Here is a 14,135-nt window from a genome sequence, read left to right as displayed (position 1 = left end):
TAATGGAAAGAAGAGTTCAATACAGAAAGCTCTATGTTTTGCTTTTGATTCTGATAGCTTTACTGTGATTGCCATAGAGGATGTAATGTAAATGTAATAGGCCTTTAAAGACAATACTTCCCTTTCTAATAGGGGTCAGGATTAATCAGAAAGGAGCAAACAGTTCAGGAAAGAAGAGGACTATAATAACAAACATGACTGGGGATCTGTGCTGGGCCAGTTTCCCTTTTTAGCATCCATGCATCACTGTCTCAGAACAGACTGCATAGCATCCTATTAAATTAGCATACACCAGGCAGCTAAAACAAATTAGTTCATGTCAGAAAGGAAAGAGATTCTGCAGAAGCTTTTCTTTTTGGTTTAATTTTTGTTCTTTATGTGGTTTATTCATTTTTGAACATAACTGTTATGGCACTGAAGCCCATATGCCTCTCTGTGCTGCATGTAATGGCTTGCCTTGCCTGGGAGTGTTCTTGGCCATGTGCTTTGGAGCCTTCGCTCTGCTGGTTGTGAGCTGGAGTGCCCCAAGCATCACAGGATTTCCCTTCTGCGTGTCTGGAAGCCATCCCAGCAGTGCTCTGCTCTCCTGCCTGCGTTGCAATACAGGTCTCAAACTTGGTGTTTCCCTGATGGCCTTCAGAGTGGGAGCTGAGCTGACCTGGTGGTTGTGGTGGGCAGGGAGAAGTGCTCAGGGTGCAAGGGAGCAGTGTGGCACCTTTGCTGACACCTCACAATATGACATTTGAAGGAAGGGAAGGGAGTTTCTCAGTGACAAAGGGGCACTGGTGGTGTGTGCCATGCCCTGATGTGAACTTGAAACTGATCCTGGAGCAAAAAACTAATTTCAACTACATAATGGTTTAAATGGTTTCCAGCAATTTTTCCTTGGGTGAAAATGATTGTTGCCCATTAAGAAGGTGGTTGTGTTTTGGTGAGGGTGGTTCAGGGGAAAAGGCAAGAGAGTGAAGGAAAACACCTTGACTACATTGTCATAATTTCATGCTTTATAATGTGAAACTTTAAATTGGTGTTTTCTGGCTTCATAGAAGTCTCTCTACATAGTTGAGATGGATTTTCAGTCTTAATTGTAGGGGGGGTGAGTGGGCTTGTGTGTGTGTTTTTTTCTTTTCCTGAGAGTATAAAATATTGAGTAGCTAAAGAAGAAGAAATGATAAGCCTCAAATCGTCATTAAAATTCTTGCAGCTGACTCTGGTGACAAAAACTGTCAAAATACTAATCTGTTGTTGTAATTGTAGATAATAGTACCCCAAAAAATGGAAGTTAAATCCAAACAAATCCAAACACTTTTGGTGACTACGCAAGATGAAAGCTTTTTGCTGTTCATTCTATTGCAGCGAGTCACCCTGTAATGGAGGGGAAAGAAGAAGCTCTACCTGCAGTGTGATACTGTTGGGAGTGTCTGTTACGGTTGTGGCTTTAAGTCCCAGCAGAGATCTGTGTATTGATGTGGTTTGTGTCTCCCAAAAATTATGTTAGAGGGGGAGCAGCAAGGTGACCGAAGAGATGAGGTCTGGAGCTGGAGATGTGTTGCCCATCCCTGGGCATGGTGATTCCTGGGCTTCTCTCACACTATGGGGAAGCAGCTGCTCATCAGAACAACCAATGGTCTTATGTACCTTCTGGCTTGGACAAAATGTTGACGGACTGACATCAGGCAGTGGCTCAGGGCACAGAGAAGCATGTCAGTGGCCCAGAAAACAGCTCCTCATTACAGGAACTCACAGCAAGGTATTTTTTGGCCCTTGCCATTGTTATTTGAGTGTCCATCAGGCTATAAGAACAGCATTTTGATACGACTGGAAGTGCTGTTCATCATCTGTAATGGGTAATAGCAGCCCCAGCCCCAGGCATCAGGAATCTCTGTGGGAACGGGGGACATCACTGAAGGTGGGCATCAGGACCAGCCCTGGGAAGGGGAACCAGTGTCAGACCAGCCCAGGGTAGGGCCATGTCTGGTGTTACAGCTGACACTCACTGGGCCCCAAGGTAGAAAACATTTTCATTTGTGACTGGGTAGCTTAGTGGAAGTTAAATGAGTAGTGAGGCTTAAAATAAGAGTGTTAATACAGTGTTCGATGAATAAAAATAGCTAGAAAAAGCATTTGTCCTCTAAAGAATATATGGCTGCATCCAGATTAGGAAGTGTGTTTCTTTTCCTGTAAATTTGTACTCAGCTCTTGGAAATGTGTAGGGGTATTTGACTTTTGTATCACATGTAAGAGTCCCAAAAGCCTTCTCCTTTGCTCTTGACTGGGTAAAACCACCCTCTGCACTTTAGTGTTGTTAACTTTGCATTCAGACGTCACTGAACTATTAAAAATTTAATTGTAAATTCATTTTCACACAGACCTCAGGACATTCATAGACATGACTTTGGAGTGAAAAACTGTATTGCCAGCCATAGACTGGATTTATGTTGGGATAGGTCTGGAATTTGGGAGAGTGAGGATATACGTACAGAAATGTCTGAGTAGAAAACATAATATAAAGCAAGAGAACATGACTCATGCAGAAAAATGGCTTAGTAGAAAAATATTTTGTGGGACCAGAATCTCCCTGATATGTGCTGGCTACCCAGAGCTCAAGCCCATCCCACAGTTAACTCCCTGAGGTCCATGGGAAAAGCTGTGGAAATGCTGGAGAAGATTATTTCTTACATACTTGCCTCTCTAGCGCATTTCAAACTCACCTTTCTTTGGGGAGTCAAGTAGCAGAACTGGTGTGTGGTTGCCGAAGCCACGGTACAGAAATGACCTTCTTTGATTTGGTTGGTCTTGCTCTGTTTCATCCACTCTCCTGTCGCAGGGTGATCTTCACTGTGGACACGGTATAGTTTTCAAATGATGAGTGTTCACTACTTTTTTCCCATGGTTTAGCTGGGGCAAAGTACACAGAAAGCCAACTGTATTGTAATTAAGATCATTAGCTATACACAGCTCGAAGATGCAAAATCTGTTTCCTGGCTATGTCTGTTGATTTAGTATGACAAAGCACCGGCTAATGCAGTGGAAAACTGCTCAACGTGGAAGTCTCTGCAAATGGAAAAAACAAGTTTTATCCCTCCATCAACTCTTTGTCTTTATTTTGTCAGTATTTTTGTGACAGCAGTTTTTTTCTAATGAATTAAGAACAGATTTGCTGTCACAGTATATGTTATTCATTGTATTACAGAAATTAAGTGTTCATATTAAATTATACTTCAAACAGATGAAGGAAAAAGTTATTTGGCATTTATTTTGCTTTGATCTGCAGGATAGTCTTGCCTTGCAGCTATTGTTTTCTAATAGAAAATCCAGCCTGTTTGGCTATGAATGCTGTTCATATTCCAGTGTTAATCTTGAAATCCTAATCTTTAAATCTAGAATTTGCTATTATCTCAGTGCCACTCATCAAGTCATTTAACCTCTCTTTTTTTTTTCTCCTACATTGTTCCTAATTCATATAAAAATGATCTAGATCATAAAATTATTCCATGCCTTAATTAGAAGTTCAAAAAGAGTCAGTCCTCGAGGGTGAATGATAATATGTTGAAAACTTTAAGAAATAGGTAGTTGCCACACATGTATTTTGGCATCTGAAGATGGTTTAATTTTGCAGAAGTTTCTCGCTTATCCATTTCCACCGCTGACCTACTTCCTCAAAACCATGCCACTTTTTTTTATTTGTCTGCTATAATCTCCAAGCAGGATGAGGAAAGCTCCTGAAGGGTTTTGAAGCCCCTCTTCAGCGAGGTGAAGGCTAGGTCCCCAGGCACATTAGAAAGCTTGCGGTTACCCCTTTACCAGCTGAAGGGAATGGGACATTCCAACAATTGCAGACACCTTTAAAATCATAACTTATGATCAATTAACCTCTTCTCCTTATTTAAAAAAAAAAAAATCTGTATGTGTGAAAATGCTTTTTGGACCGTATTTTCTGGGGGAGGGGAGAATAAAACTCCCTCAAATATTTTCATAAACACCTTCCTCATTATTTCGCAGAATAAAAAATATCCCGGTTTGCTTGTGTCCCTCACAGAGATTGTGTTTTTCCATGCATGAAATTTCAGATAAAAACTTGTAATTCAAAACCCCAGATTGACCAAGAAGTTTCTGAATCTCTTTCTGGCTCGGTATGATGATCATGGAGCTACTGGCATCTGGGTTGCAAATGGCAGGTCTTGGGAACGTCATGTGGTTATAGAGACCATACAGTACTTCCTAGGAGAGGTGGAGTTTTATTCCAGAGCCCTGTCTGAGCTGCAGACATGTAGCATTCTGGTTGTCCAATATCTCCTGTATCTTTTTTTCCCCTCTTTATCGTATAGCATTGCTTGATGCTGCTTAATGGAAACCATGTCCTTTTCACAAAAAGTCCTGTTATTTAATGGTGTAAAATGCAACATCTTCCAAAACCAGACATCTTTATAGAACTTTGTATACAATTAATTTTTAATCCTTAATAAAGAATTACATTCGTAATAAATTCTTAGACATAAATTGCCCCCTCCATTAATGTCTTGATTTTAAAGGCCCCATTAATTCTTTGGGGGAAAAAGTCTTCTTTAGCAAGCATTCCAAGTCAGTAATTCTGGGGAACTTTTTTGAGGAGGCAGAGAGTTTTCCATAGGATATATTGCTGTTAGCAAGAGAATGAGCAGCCTTGTCTTTCTGACTCTCTCTCTGGTATTTATCTATTCATGCATAAGTCAAGAGGGGTTTAGTGGGGGCTGGACTGCATCAGTAATGGTGGATGAATTCACCTGTTCGTTTGAAGTTATCACAATTGCTTGCCCATGTATTTACTATTATTTCTGACTCCCCTGACTCCAGAAGACTCCAGGAGTGTCTTTGCTGCCTTTTCCTTTGTGATCCTCCCTGCTACCATTTCTTTCTGCTTGCCCTATACCATTTGTTCCTCTCAGTCTATATTTAACTCTTTGACCCCGACCTGCATCTGTTGCCTCTCTTCTCTTTCCTTCCAGCACTTCGCATCTTTCTTTTGTCCATTGACTTGTTTCTTTTCCCCCCGCTCCTTGCTTTGTGAACGCATATATAGTTGACAGGATAGTGCAGACCGCCTCGCATCTCCCTCCTGCCTTCCCGGCAGATCCACCCCAGCACTCCCCCTGCCTTGCACGGGGGCTCTTCCCAGAACCAGCAATTTCATGCCATGGCCTCATATAAAACTTGATGTAAAAAAGCACCCTGTCAGTGCCCAGGGTTGATGTGTGAGCAAGCACTTTAGCTGAGGTTCAGCTTATTTCATGCTTTAATGAGAAAGGTTGTTAAGGAGATATGGAATTGGTTTTTATGAGTATCTCGGAGCTCCTGAAAAAATTTAATTTAAATTCACAGAGGCTGTTTCCAACCACCGAACCCCATGGCTGTCCTGGTCAGCGGAGAAAGAAATCCAGCGAAATGGTTAAGCCAGCTAGAATAGAGGCATTTCCCAAAGGTGGCTTTGTTGCGTAGGGGAATATAAAGGGATTTCCTTTATTTTGTTGTCTGAGAACAGAAATGAAATCCAGACTGGGATGGGATCTCTCTGTGTTTTTATAATATCATAAACACTGGGAGAGCTGTGTGATCAGTGAACGACCGGTATGAATATGCTGCTTTTAACAGCATTTAACTGGAGGCAAAAAGCTTGTTCAAGACACAGCGGGAGTGAAGTGCAGTGTTGAAAGCTTAAGCAGATGGAGCTTAAGGGGTTCATAAAATATAGCTGGGAGCAGCCCTGTAAGTTTCTGAGCACCCTGGTCTGCAACTGAAGCTGATAAGCACTGAGAGGTCTTAGGGCTTTCCAGTAAAAGGATTTTATTGCAGGTCTGGTCTGGCTCTTCCAAGCATGAGGGTCAGGATGAAAACCCTATTTGGTGAATTGAATGACTAGGACTGTTGATAATAGGAAAGCAAAGAATAGGTCTTTAAAAACACCCTGAGTACCTTGAATGTGCAAGTCATTAGGATCAGTTGCGTGGACTCTATATTGGAGCCTGTGATGCTCTGACATTGCCATCGTAGATTATACACAAACCAGAAAACAGTGAATTGTTCCGGTACTTAGAGTGGCATAAATGTGGACAGAGTCTGTCCTTTTTGGAAAAAATGAGACAAAACATTCTTGGTTCAGAGGGTCACTGCCACATGTAGACAAGCTGTCAAACATCCACCATTAACAGTTGGCAAAAGTTTTTCATCCATTCCTAAACTTCCTGTCACCATTTCCCTATCGCTGCTGGCTACAAAAGCGTTTCTGGGTAAACAGGCGCTTTCTTTCCAAAGCAGCAGCCTCTTCCTTTTCTTATCCACTTATCCACAGGCTTAATGATTCATTTGGTCGTTTTGCAACTCGGGAACTGTTGGTGAGGTCACAGCCACTTGGTTGTGTCATCAAAGTGCATGACTTAAAAAGGAAGAACCTGGCCAGGAAAAAAAATGCTTCTGTTTATCCGCAAACATCTAGATAAGCAGCAGTTGCGGGGAGTGAAAGTCAGAGAAAGTCAGTGGTAGCCAAATGAGGCTGTGATCAAACATTGTTTTTAAGAGCAGGCTGGAGTGTAGTTAGGTTTTCTCAGCCTGCTCCCGAGCAGTTTCACAGAGAGCTATGTAGAAGAGCAGAATAACCTATTGATGAGGAGGCAGGGGTGGGGATGAAGGAAGTGTCTTGCCTCTTTTTATTTTGTATAAATAAAATAGGATCATTCAGCTGGTGGATCCTTCAGCTGGTGTGATCTGGTTAGATAAGTCCTCGACTCTGATGACTGTTGGACAAAGCAGGTGCTTCAGAAGGAGGTTTTGGTGAATAGGAGAAAAGACTTGCTGTTCCTTATCAGGCCAATGCTCTGTCTTGTCCAGTACCCTCTTACTAAACCAGTAACAAGCACTGGAACATGAGAATGGCCCAAACAGGCCGAAGAAAAAGTCTGTTCAGACCAGCATTGTATGAATGATGCTCAAATGTTCAGAAAACAGTGTGAGAACAGAAAAAAAAGTGTATATAGCACTGACTCTAACATTTTCCTGGCTTCTCCCCAGTAAGGTCCAGATGCCTTGGAGGAAGCGATGAGAGTGCAAGAAATAATACACCGCTATGGAATAAACTAATGAGGGAGAGGCACTGCCCACTCTTGGCAATTAGAGACTGGCTGCTGTGATGAAGTTTATTTGTATAATCCTCTCTGGGGTAACCGTAGGGAGGCTGCTATTAAGGCCAGCGTTTGGACTTGTGATTTAATCCGATTCTTTGGCTTTAGCGATTACACACACAGCCGTTTGCGTGGTGGAATAAATCTGTGTACATAGAGAAATTCTGACGCTGCTTCCCTGAGTCAGGGTTGAGCCAACAGTGAGGAGATGCTGTGGGCTGCCAGAGAGGACCAAAGCAGAGGCCTTGACCTCTTGTGGTCACTGAGGAACTGGGAGCACTCTTGGCACCAGTGCATCATTTAGCCCTAGGGACTTCGTGCTGCTATGTGAAATAAACACCCTAAAACTTCGGGAAGGGGAAGAATACATCATCCATCAAATCAGGAGCTGGACAAGGCTCTGTGCCTCTGTGTGTGGAAATGGTATTCTGATTTTTAAGCTATGCTCATACCTCTGCTGGGCTATGGTTCTTTATTATGAGTGTTGTATTTGGTAAGCTTTTAATGTTTTGTGCAAATGTGAATGCCTGCATATGTTCATAAAAGCAAAGAAAGATGCTCACAATACCGTTGGTGTGATTAACAAGAACAGCTATCAAAAGACACGAGAAGGACTAGATTTGATGGTTATGTTTCAGTTAACAGCTGCCAAAGAAAAGACACCACTTAAAATTGGGGTTTTACTTTTCTTTTTTTCAGGGGTGCGTTCTCTGAAGTTGTTTTGGCTGAAGAGAGAGCAAGTGGGAAACTCTTTGCAGTCAAGTGCATTCCCAAGAAAGCACTGAAGGGAAAGGAAAGCAGCATAGAGAATGAAATTGCAGTCCTGAGAAAGTAAGTATCAGACTTTCATTTCTGCTTCTTCGCTTTGATTAAACTCCGGGTTTTAAGGAGCAGGAACAGTGATTGACAAGCGTGACTGACAGGTTGTTCAGCCCATCATAGGCAGGCAAGCTCACCCAAGTTGAAGTGATGCTGAAAATGTTTTGAGAAATGCTGTGCTTTTCTTTTGTATTAATACAGCCAGGTGACAGCAAAGTGGGAAAGAGGAGTTAAGCTGGAGTAAAACCTATGATGCCCTAAAAAGACCTTACCCATTAATAATGTCAGCAGTTGCATGACTGGCTTTGAGGAGAGCAGGAGCAGGGTTATTATTTCCAAGTGCTTAAAACAGTCTATACACTAATTGCTCTAAAACTAATTAGGCATGCTATGAATTGTTATAGGTAATGGTGTCAGCCTGTAGCATGGAGTGGTACCTCTGCCACTTCTGGAAGTGACTTCCCAGGGCAACTTCTGTTGTATCAGGCTTGTCCATGGTGTGCAATTTTTTCCTCACTGTGGCTGGAATAGGTGGATGAGAAAAAGTCAGCTCACAACTGCTATAAATTCAGTGTATGAATTCAGTGTAGTCATTAGAAGCTTGATCCCTACCTCTTCCTCCTCTTATGGCTTGAAAATAGGATTCATGTCACCTGACTTAAGACACTTGGATCTGAACTTGTCACCCTTGACTTTTTTTGCTAGGCAATGGAAAGAGATTGGTGACTTTAGGATTGTCCATGTAATCTGTTTTAAACTTCTAAAAGCACCTTTTCTACTCATTGAATTAAATGTAGTGCAATTATATAAAAGCCTGGGTTGGGCTGGGGCAATCTGATTTCCTGCTGCACTGCTGTCCCTAGTGGGACTTCTTGCCCCAGTTCCTGGTCACGTAGAAGCTGATGGCTAATCATCCGGGCATCATGTGACAAAACTGATCCTAAATCTTTAAAACTAACTAGATACTTTTGAACTAAATGCTCAGAGACCCTAAGCCAAGTTCAAGGGCAAACTCAGCCATCTCAGTAGGCAGAGGGGATCCTTTTCAGTGGAGGGTGATAAATGGGGCTCCAAACAGCTACAAGCATTTGTTGCAGTTGCCTTCCCATTGCTGGGCCAATGTCAGGTCAGTACAATGTAAACTCAGTGATAAATGCAGCATGTTGTCTTGCAGTGTAGTGTTACTGAGAACCTGTCATAAAGCTCCACCATTGCCATCTCCATAACCAAGTAATTATGGCCAATAACTGGCAGCTTGAAACAGTCTCTGTCTATATGGGTTTGTCCCTGTTACTCATGTGGAGGTATAAGAGTGGCAATATTGTCATGCAGTGAGGATTGCCTTGCATTAACCTTGAACCTAGGCTAGTAAAGCAGAGAAATCATTTCGTTTGTTTCTTGCTTCTGTGTGGTGAAACATTTGTGTTCTCTGCAAACAATTTCCCAAGAAACCAGGACGCAGCACCCAGTCTGTGCTATTCCAGCTGCAAGGGCAGGAGAGTGAATGGGTGGAAAATTCCTTAATTTCATACAATTAGATCTACTCAGTTTCTTCTCCCATGCACATTAGGATCTTAAGAGAGATTTTTCCTTTTTCATCTCCTGATGTCTTCTACCTGGCTGTTGCTAATACAAACTTTGCATGTCATTGTATTTATTCTGAAAATGGACATCTTTGCTAGCAGACACAGTACCGAATTTGTATGTGCCACCAAGGAAACGCTTAGAAAATAACAAACTGGATCTGCCTACAGTTGAGGAGAGGGGATATCAACCTGTTTCTCCGTTCAAGAAATTCTCTGCTTCAAAATCTGTCAGTAAAAATAGATTTGAGCAAGGTGGAGTGGATCCTGAGCAGCAGTTGCTAAGCTCCAAAGGTATCCAAGTGTCCTTGCTTTTGTTTTGTGTAGCTTAATACTGAGTGGGGATGGCAGTTTGTGTGTTGTCTAATCAGTGGGTAGGATGCCAGAGCCCTGGGTTGCCCTGCATGGCTGTGAGGTGCTGCAGCCTTAATGTGCCAGGCACTGAACTGCCTCTTCTGAAGGGGATGTGCACAGAGGATGCCTGGCAAGAGGAATTGGTCCCCATTCCCTGAGAGGAAGTTGCAGAGCCACAGAGAATGGATGCAAAGCAAATATAAATGTGCATGTGTGTTGATCCTGGTCTGCCTTTCTGTTTGCATTATGTCTTCGGGGAGTGCTTAAATTCTGATGGGATGAAAGTCCCAAAGGACACCCTGCCTAGATGAAATGCAAGCAAACTCCTTGTGATCCTTTAGAGGAGGATCTCTTATCTGACACTGGACTTTTTGCTCCTATATTCAGTCATCAGATTTTTGACTTCTTCCTGATGAGAGACATTACTTGCTTTCTGGTAGACATCTGCCAAGTGTTGTGGAATGCCACTCTTGGTTAGTTCCCCTGGTTGTATGTCAAACAGGGGTCTACTGGGGAATCCTGAATATACTCCCTGCAGCCTCTACCAGCTCTCAGGTGAGCTGCTCGTGCCCCTGTGTGTGGTGAGCAGGTTTCTAGGGACAGTCAGAGATTGTGCTGGCTGTGTCCAGGACTGGTACACACAGTATCACATATACTTTGTACCCTCAGGCTGCGCTGGTGGAGGTCATCCCCCTGCCAATCCTGCCAAATCGTTCAGATTTGGCAGAATCAGTATGGAAAAGGGTTTGAATACTGTATGTTGAAGTCATATTTTAAATGACATTTTTTAAATTTAGAATTAAAAGTCTGTGCATGGAGTACTATAGGAAGAAGAACCTGGTGATGAAAGCATTAATCCAATGAACAAAACCCTTAGGTCCTCTCTCACTTCTGCTGCTGATTTCCCATGTGACCTTCTGTCACAATATTTATTGTCTGTCTCAATATTTATTATCTGTGAAACAACATTTATTCAAAAGACTTTCAAATAAGAAGTTTTACCAAACAGTTTGTTTTGCAGTCCTTTCTCGTGTCAGCAGACCCAGGAGAGTGGGTGCAAGAAGGGAGGTTTCTGGGCTGGAAACTTAGTTCAGTGTGAAATGATTGCAGTGTCCTGTCAGTCCTTCTGTGCCTCAGCTAAAAAGCTGTTGGAAGAATTAATTAAATGTTCTGTGTTGGGGAAGGTCAGTTGTCCCCATGTGAAGTACATGGAAGGTAGGAGATGTTATCTCTCTGTGGGCTTGGACTCTCTTGCTGCCAAAACAAAATGACACATTTTAGAAGCGATGTTCTGCTAACAGAGGAGCGAGCTGCCAGCCAACTGATCTGCATGTTTGTGTGAGTGCCAGAGTGAATCATACATACTCCATCATTTTATTTTTCCAGCCATGGCCAACAAATCTGTTCTTAAAAAAGAAAAAAGGCGGAAGAGCCGTTAAGTCAATATTTACGCCTAGCAACCTTAACAGGGTTCTTCCAATATGGACTCTTTTGTGTCCCGTGGAAATCCATGGCAACATTCCCTGAAGACTCGGATGGGTGGGGACAGAGTAGGAAGGAGCTCGCTGTTGAGTGCAGTGCTGGGAGAGACTGAGTCTGCAGTTAATCCAGGAGCCTGAGCCGACAAAGAATTTAAGCATGTGCCTAATTTTAGATGGTTATTCATTCTAGTGACATCGGTGAGTAGGTTGAGCTCACCTTACTGAGCTCAGGCCTAAAGGGATGCTTCAGAACAGGGTGAAAAGTCCCACTAAGCACCTATGTTTGGTACCGCCTCAGGAGGGGAGTTTTCTTAATGTCTTCAATTAGTGCCTAGGTGATGTTCTGGTGTGCAGGGATTGCTCTTTCTTCTCATTGTGTGCTGGTTGCCTGTAGCTGGACATGGGGCTATATATTACATCTCATCACAAAATCAGATGAGAAGCTGAGCTGCATCATTCTGGGTCTTTAAAATTTACTTCTTTTGCAGTGGAAAACATGCTATGGTTTAGAATCTGTTTGAGGAAGAAAATGCATCTCAGGACAGGACTATCACAGCTCTCTTGACTAACTGGCTGTGGGGAATGACAGCACATGGTCGCCTTTGCGTGACGCAAACTTTTCCTGACCTGAGATGTGGGGAGTTTCATAATCTGCTCTGAAAGCAACCATTTTCTGGGTTTGAGCAGAAAGGTAAATGCAATCCTTTCCATTGTTTGCTGTACAATAGGGGAAATTTCTTCCACTTATGGTAATTGTGCAGATGTGAACACGCTGAAAGATGAATCGTCTGTTAGATGGGTTCCTGAAGGCAGTAGGTGGTGCAAAGAGTTGGACTGCAGAGAAGCACCAGTCTGAAGTTCTAGTTAAATAGAGGAGAAACAGCCCTGTAAGAGTCAGACAGAGAAAAATATGCCTGATTTGTTTTGGGTTTTGTTGTGGCGCTTTTTTTTTTCTTAGCTACATCACTGTTTATCACAAGAAACTTACTATAGCTGCCTCGGTAATACCTGCACAATCATAGAGATTCAGTGATGAGTCAGAGGAAAGCAAGAGGAGGATCAATAAACTGTGTGCAGCTCTGCACCCAGGTGTATTGATTACTTAATGTCAGTAATATGCACAAATAAGTGTCTTGTTAAGCAAATTCTGTTTAGCTAGCAAATCATGCTCTGCTTTAGCTAGTTTCTGCTGAACAGGGATTTTAAAAATAATTTCTGAACTATTTAGGTATTTCCTACTCTCACCCCCTCTTCTTTACTCTCCCAGATCTTCCAGGAGAGGCACCATTAAATTCCTTATTACAAATCAGAACCATGCCTAATTGCAGACTGAAGACATTTTCCCTGTTAAACAGCATGATTGAACTGTTTCTAGCAGGTCAGCTAAAACTCTGCCAGTGCTTTCCATTCCTTTTTCCTTGGAAGACGGGGAGACTGGCTGTTCAGGCAGTGATTCATGCCCAAGAGGCTGCCTCGCTCCTTATATGCCTGCACCTACAGCCAGGAGCTGCTGCTATAATAAGGAGCAGGGAGAGAGGTGGGGAAGCATCCTCCTGCAAAGTCAGGGAGGTCAGGGCTGTACCCATCTCAAAACTGTTCAAAAAGCAACAATGAGAGGTTTTCCTGAAATGGGTGATATTGTCGGTGTTCCTGCTCTTCCATAAATCAGATAATGGTCAAAGGGGCCCCTTGCTCCATCCCAGGAGATAGCACTGTTCTTGACATTAAAGAGGACAACAATGATAACAAATGTGGAAAAATCACCCATTCTCAAGATTTACATGAAAACTAAAAGGGTAATTTAAAAAATGTTAGCTTTTTGCTCCTTTTCAGTAGCCCATTGACAAACTCCCCCTAAAACCTCTCTGTCCCAGATTCTTGTCTCTATAAGGGCTCATCCCTCTGGGGCTAACCCGTTAGCCTCTAGGAAGATTAATTTAAATTTAGTTTTGAAACCCATTAGTTATCTCTTATTAAACTCTTCTGTGCAATTTAACTCAGAATCAAAGGCTACATTAATTTTGAATAAAATTAGCCATGCAGAAGCTTAATGTACCCTAACATAAATTTGGGCATTTAATTAATTCAGATGAGTGTTCCTGAGTGACTTTGTGGGACAGACCCATCTATTCAAGTCACAGCCGTCTCCGGGTCAAAAAATACAGCCCTTGCAGGCCTCAATGGTCCCAGTCCAGTCTCCCAGTCTGAGGGCTCTGCTGATGCCCACTAATGCTCTCCTGGGGTAATTATTTTTCTGTGCGAGGTCACGCAGCTGGAGTACAGGGCCAGCTGAATTGGAGACACTTAGATCCTGGGTTGTTAAGTGCTAACATAAAAGTGATGGTAATTAGATTGTGTAGCTGATGTACAAAAAGCTGTGGGATTAGGGTTTAAGGGGTAATGACTAATTACCTCTTTACACCACAGCAGTAAGAGCTGTTCTTCCTGTAAAGAAATGAATGGGGTGGTTAGGAAAGGAAAAAATTAAAAAAGCACTTGGTGTCTCTGTCAGGTAACATTATTTCTCTGAAGCTTTGCTTACTCTATAGACAAAACAGGCTTGCTGCTTTTTTACCCTTTTTTTTTTTTCTCCTCTGTGAATAATGGTGAGAAGATAGGCTGCCTCAGCAAGAATTGAAGAGACAGCTGGTTGTTATATTAAGTAATCACTTTCAGAGAAAGCTTTTATGTAGATTTACTTGTTAAAACCTGGCTTGCTCATGCCATTGCAGTTGCACTGGGGTGAC

At 42.5% G+C, this 14,135-nt stretch overlaps 1 protein-coding gene across 3 annotated transcripts in view; it reads left to right on the top strand.

Annotated features, from left to right (window-relative positions):
* Positions 1-14,135, top strand: part of CAMK1D (calcium/calmodulin dependent protein kinase ID) — a 227,004-nt gene that overhangs the window by 89,909 nt on the left and 122,960 nt on the right. For all 3 annotated transcript variants that reach the window (XM_074903490.1, XM_074903489.1, XM_074903488.1), the window contains exon 2: positions 7,851-7,982. In XM_074903490.1, the coding sequence (XP_074759591.1) occupies positions 7,851-7,982 (132 nt within the window). The remainder of the gene's footprint in view (positions 1-7,850; positions 7,983-14,135) is intronic.

The sequence above is a fragment of the Athene noctua genome, chromosome 3 (genome assembly GCF_965140245.1).
Source record: "Athene noctua chromosome 3, bAthNoc1.hap1.1, whole genome shotgun sequence".
In the NCBI taxonomy this organism is placed as follows: Eukaryota; Metazoa; Chordata; class Aves; order Strigiformes; family Strigidae; genus Athene; species Athene noctua.
This window is presented reverse-complemented; position numbering and strand designations above follow the sequence as displayed.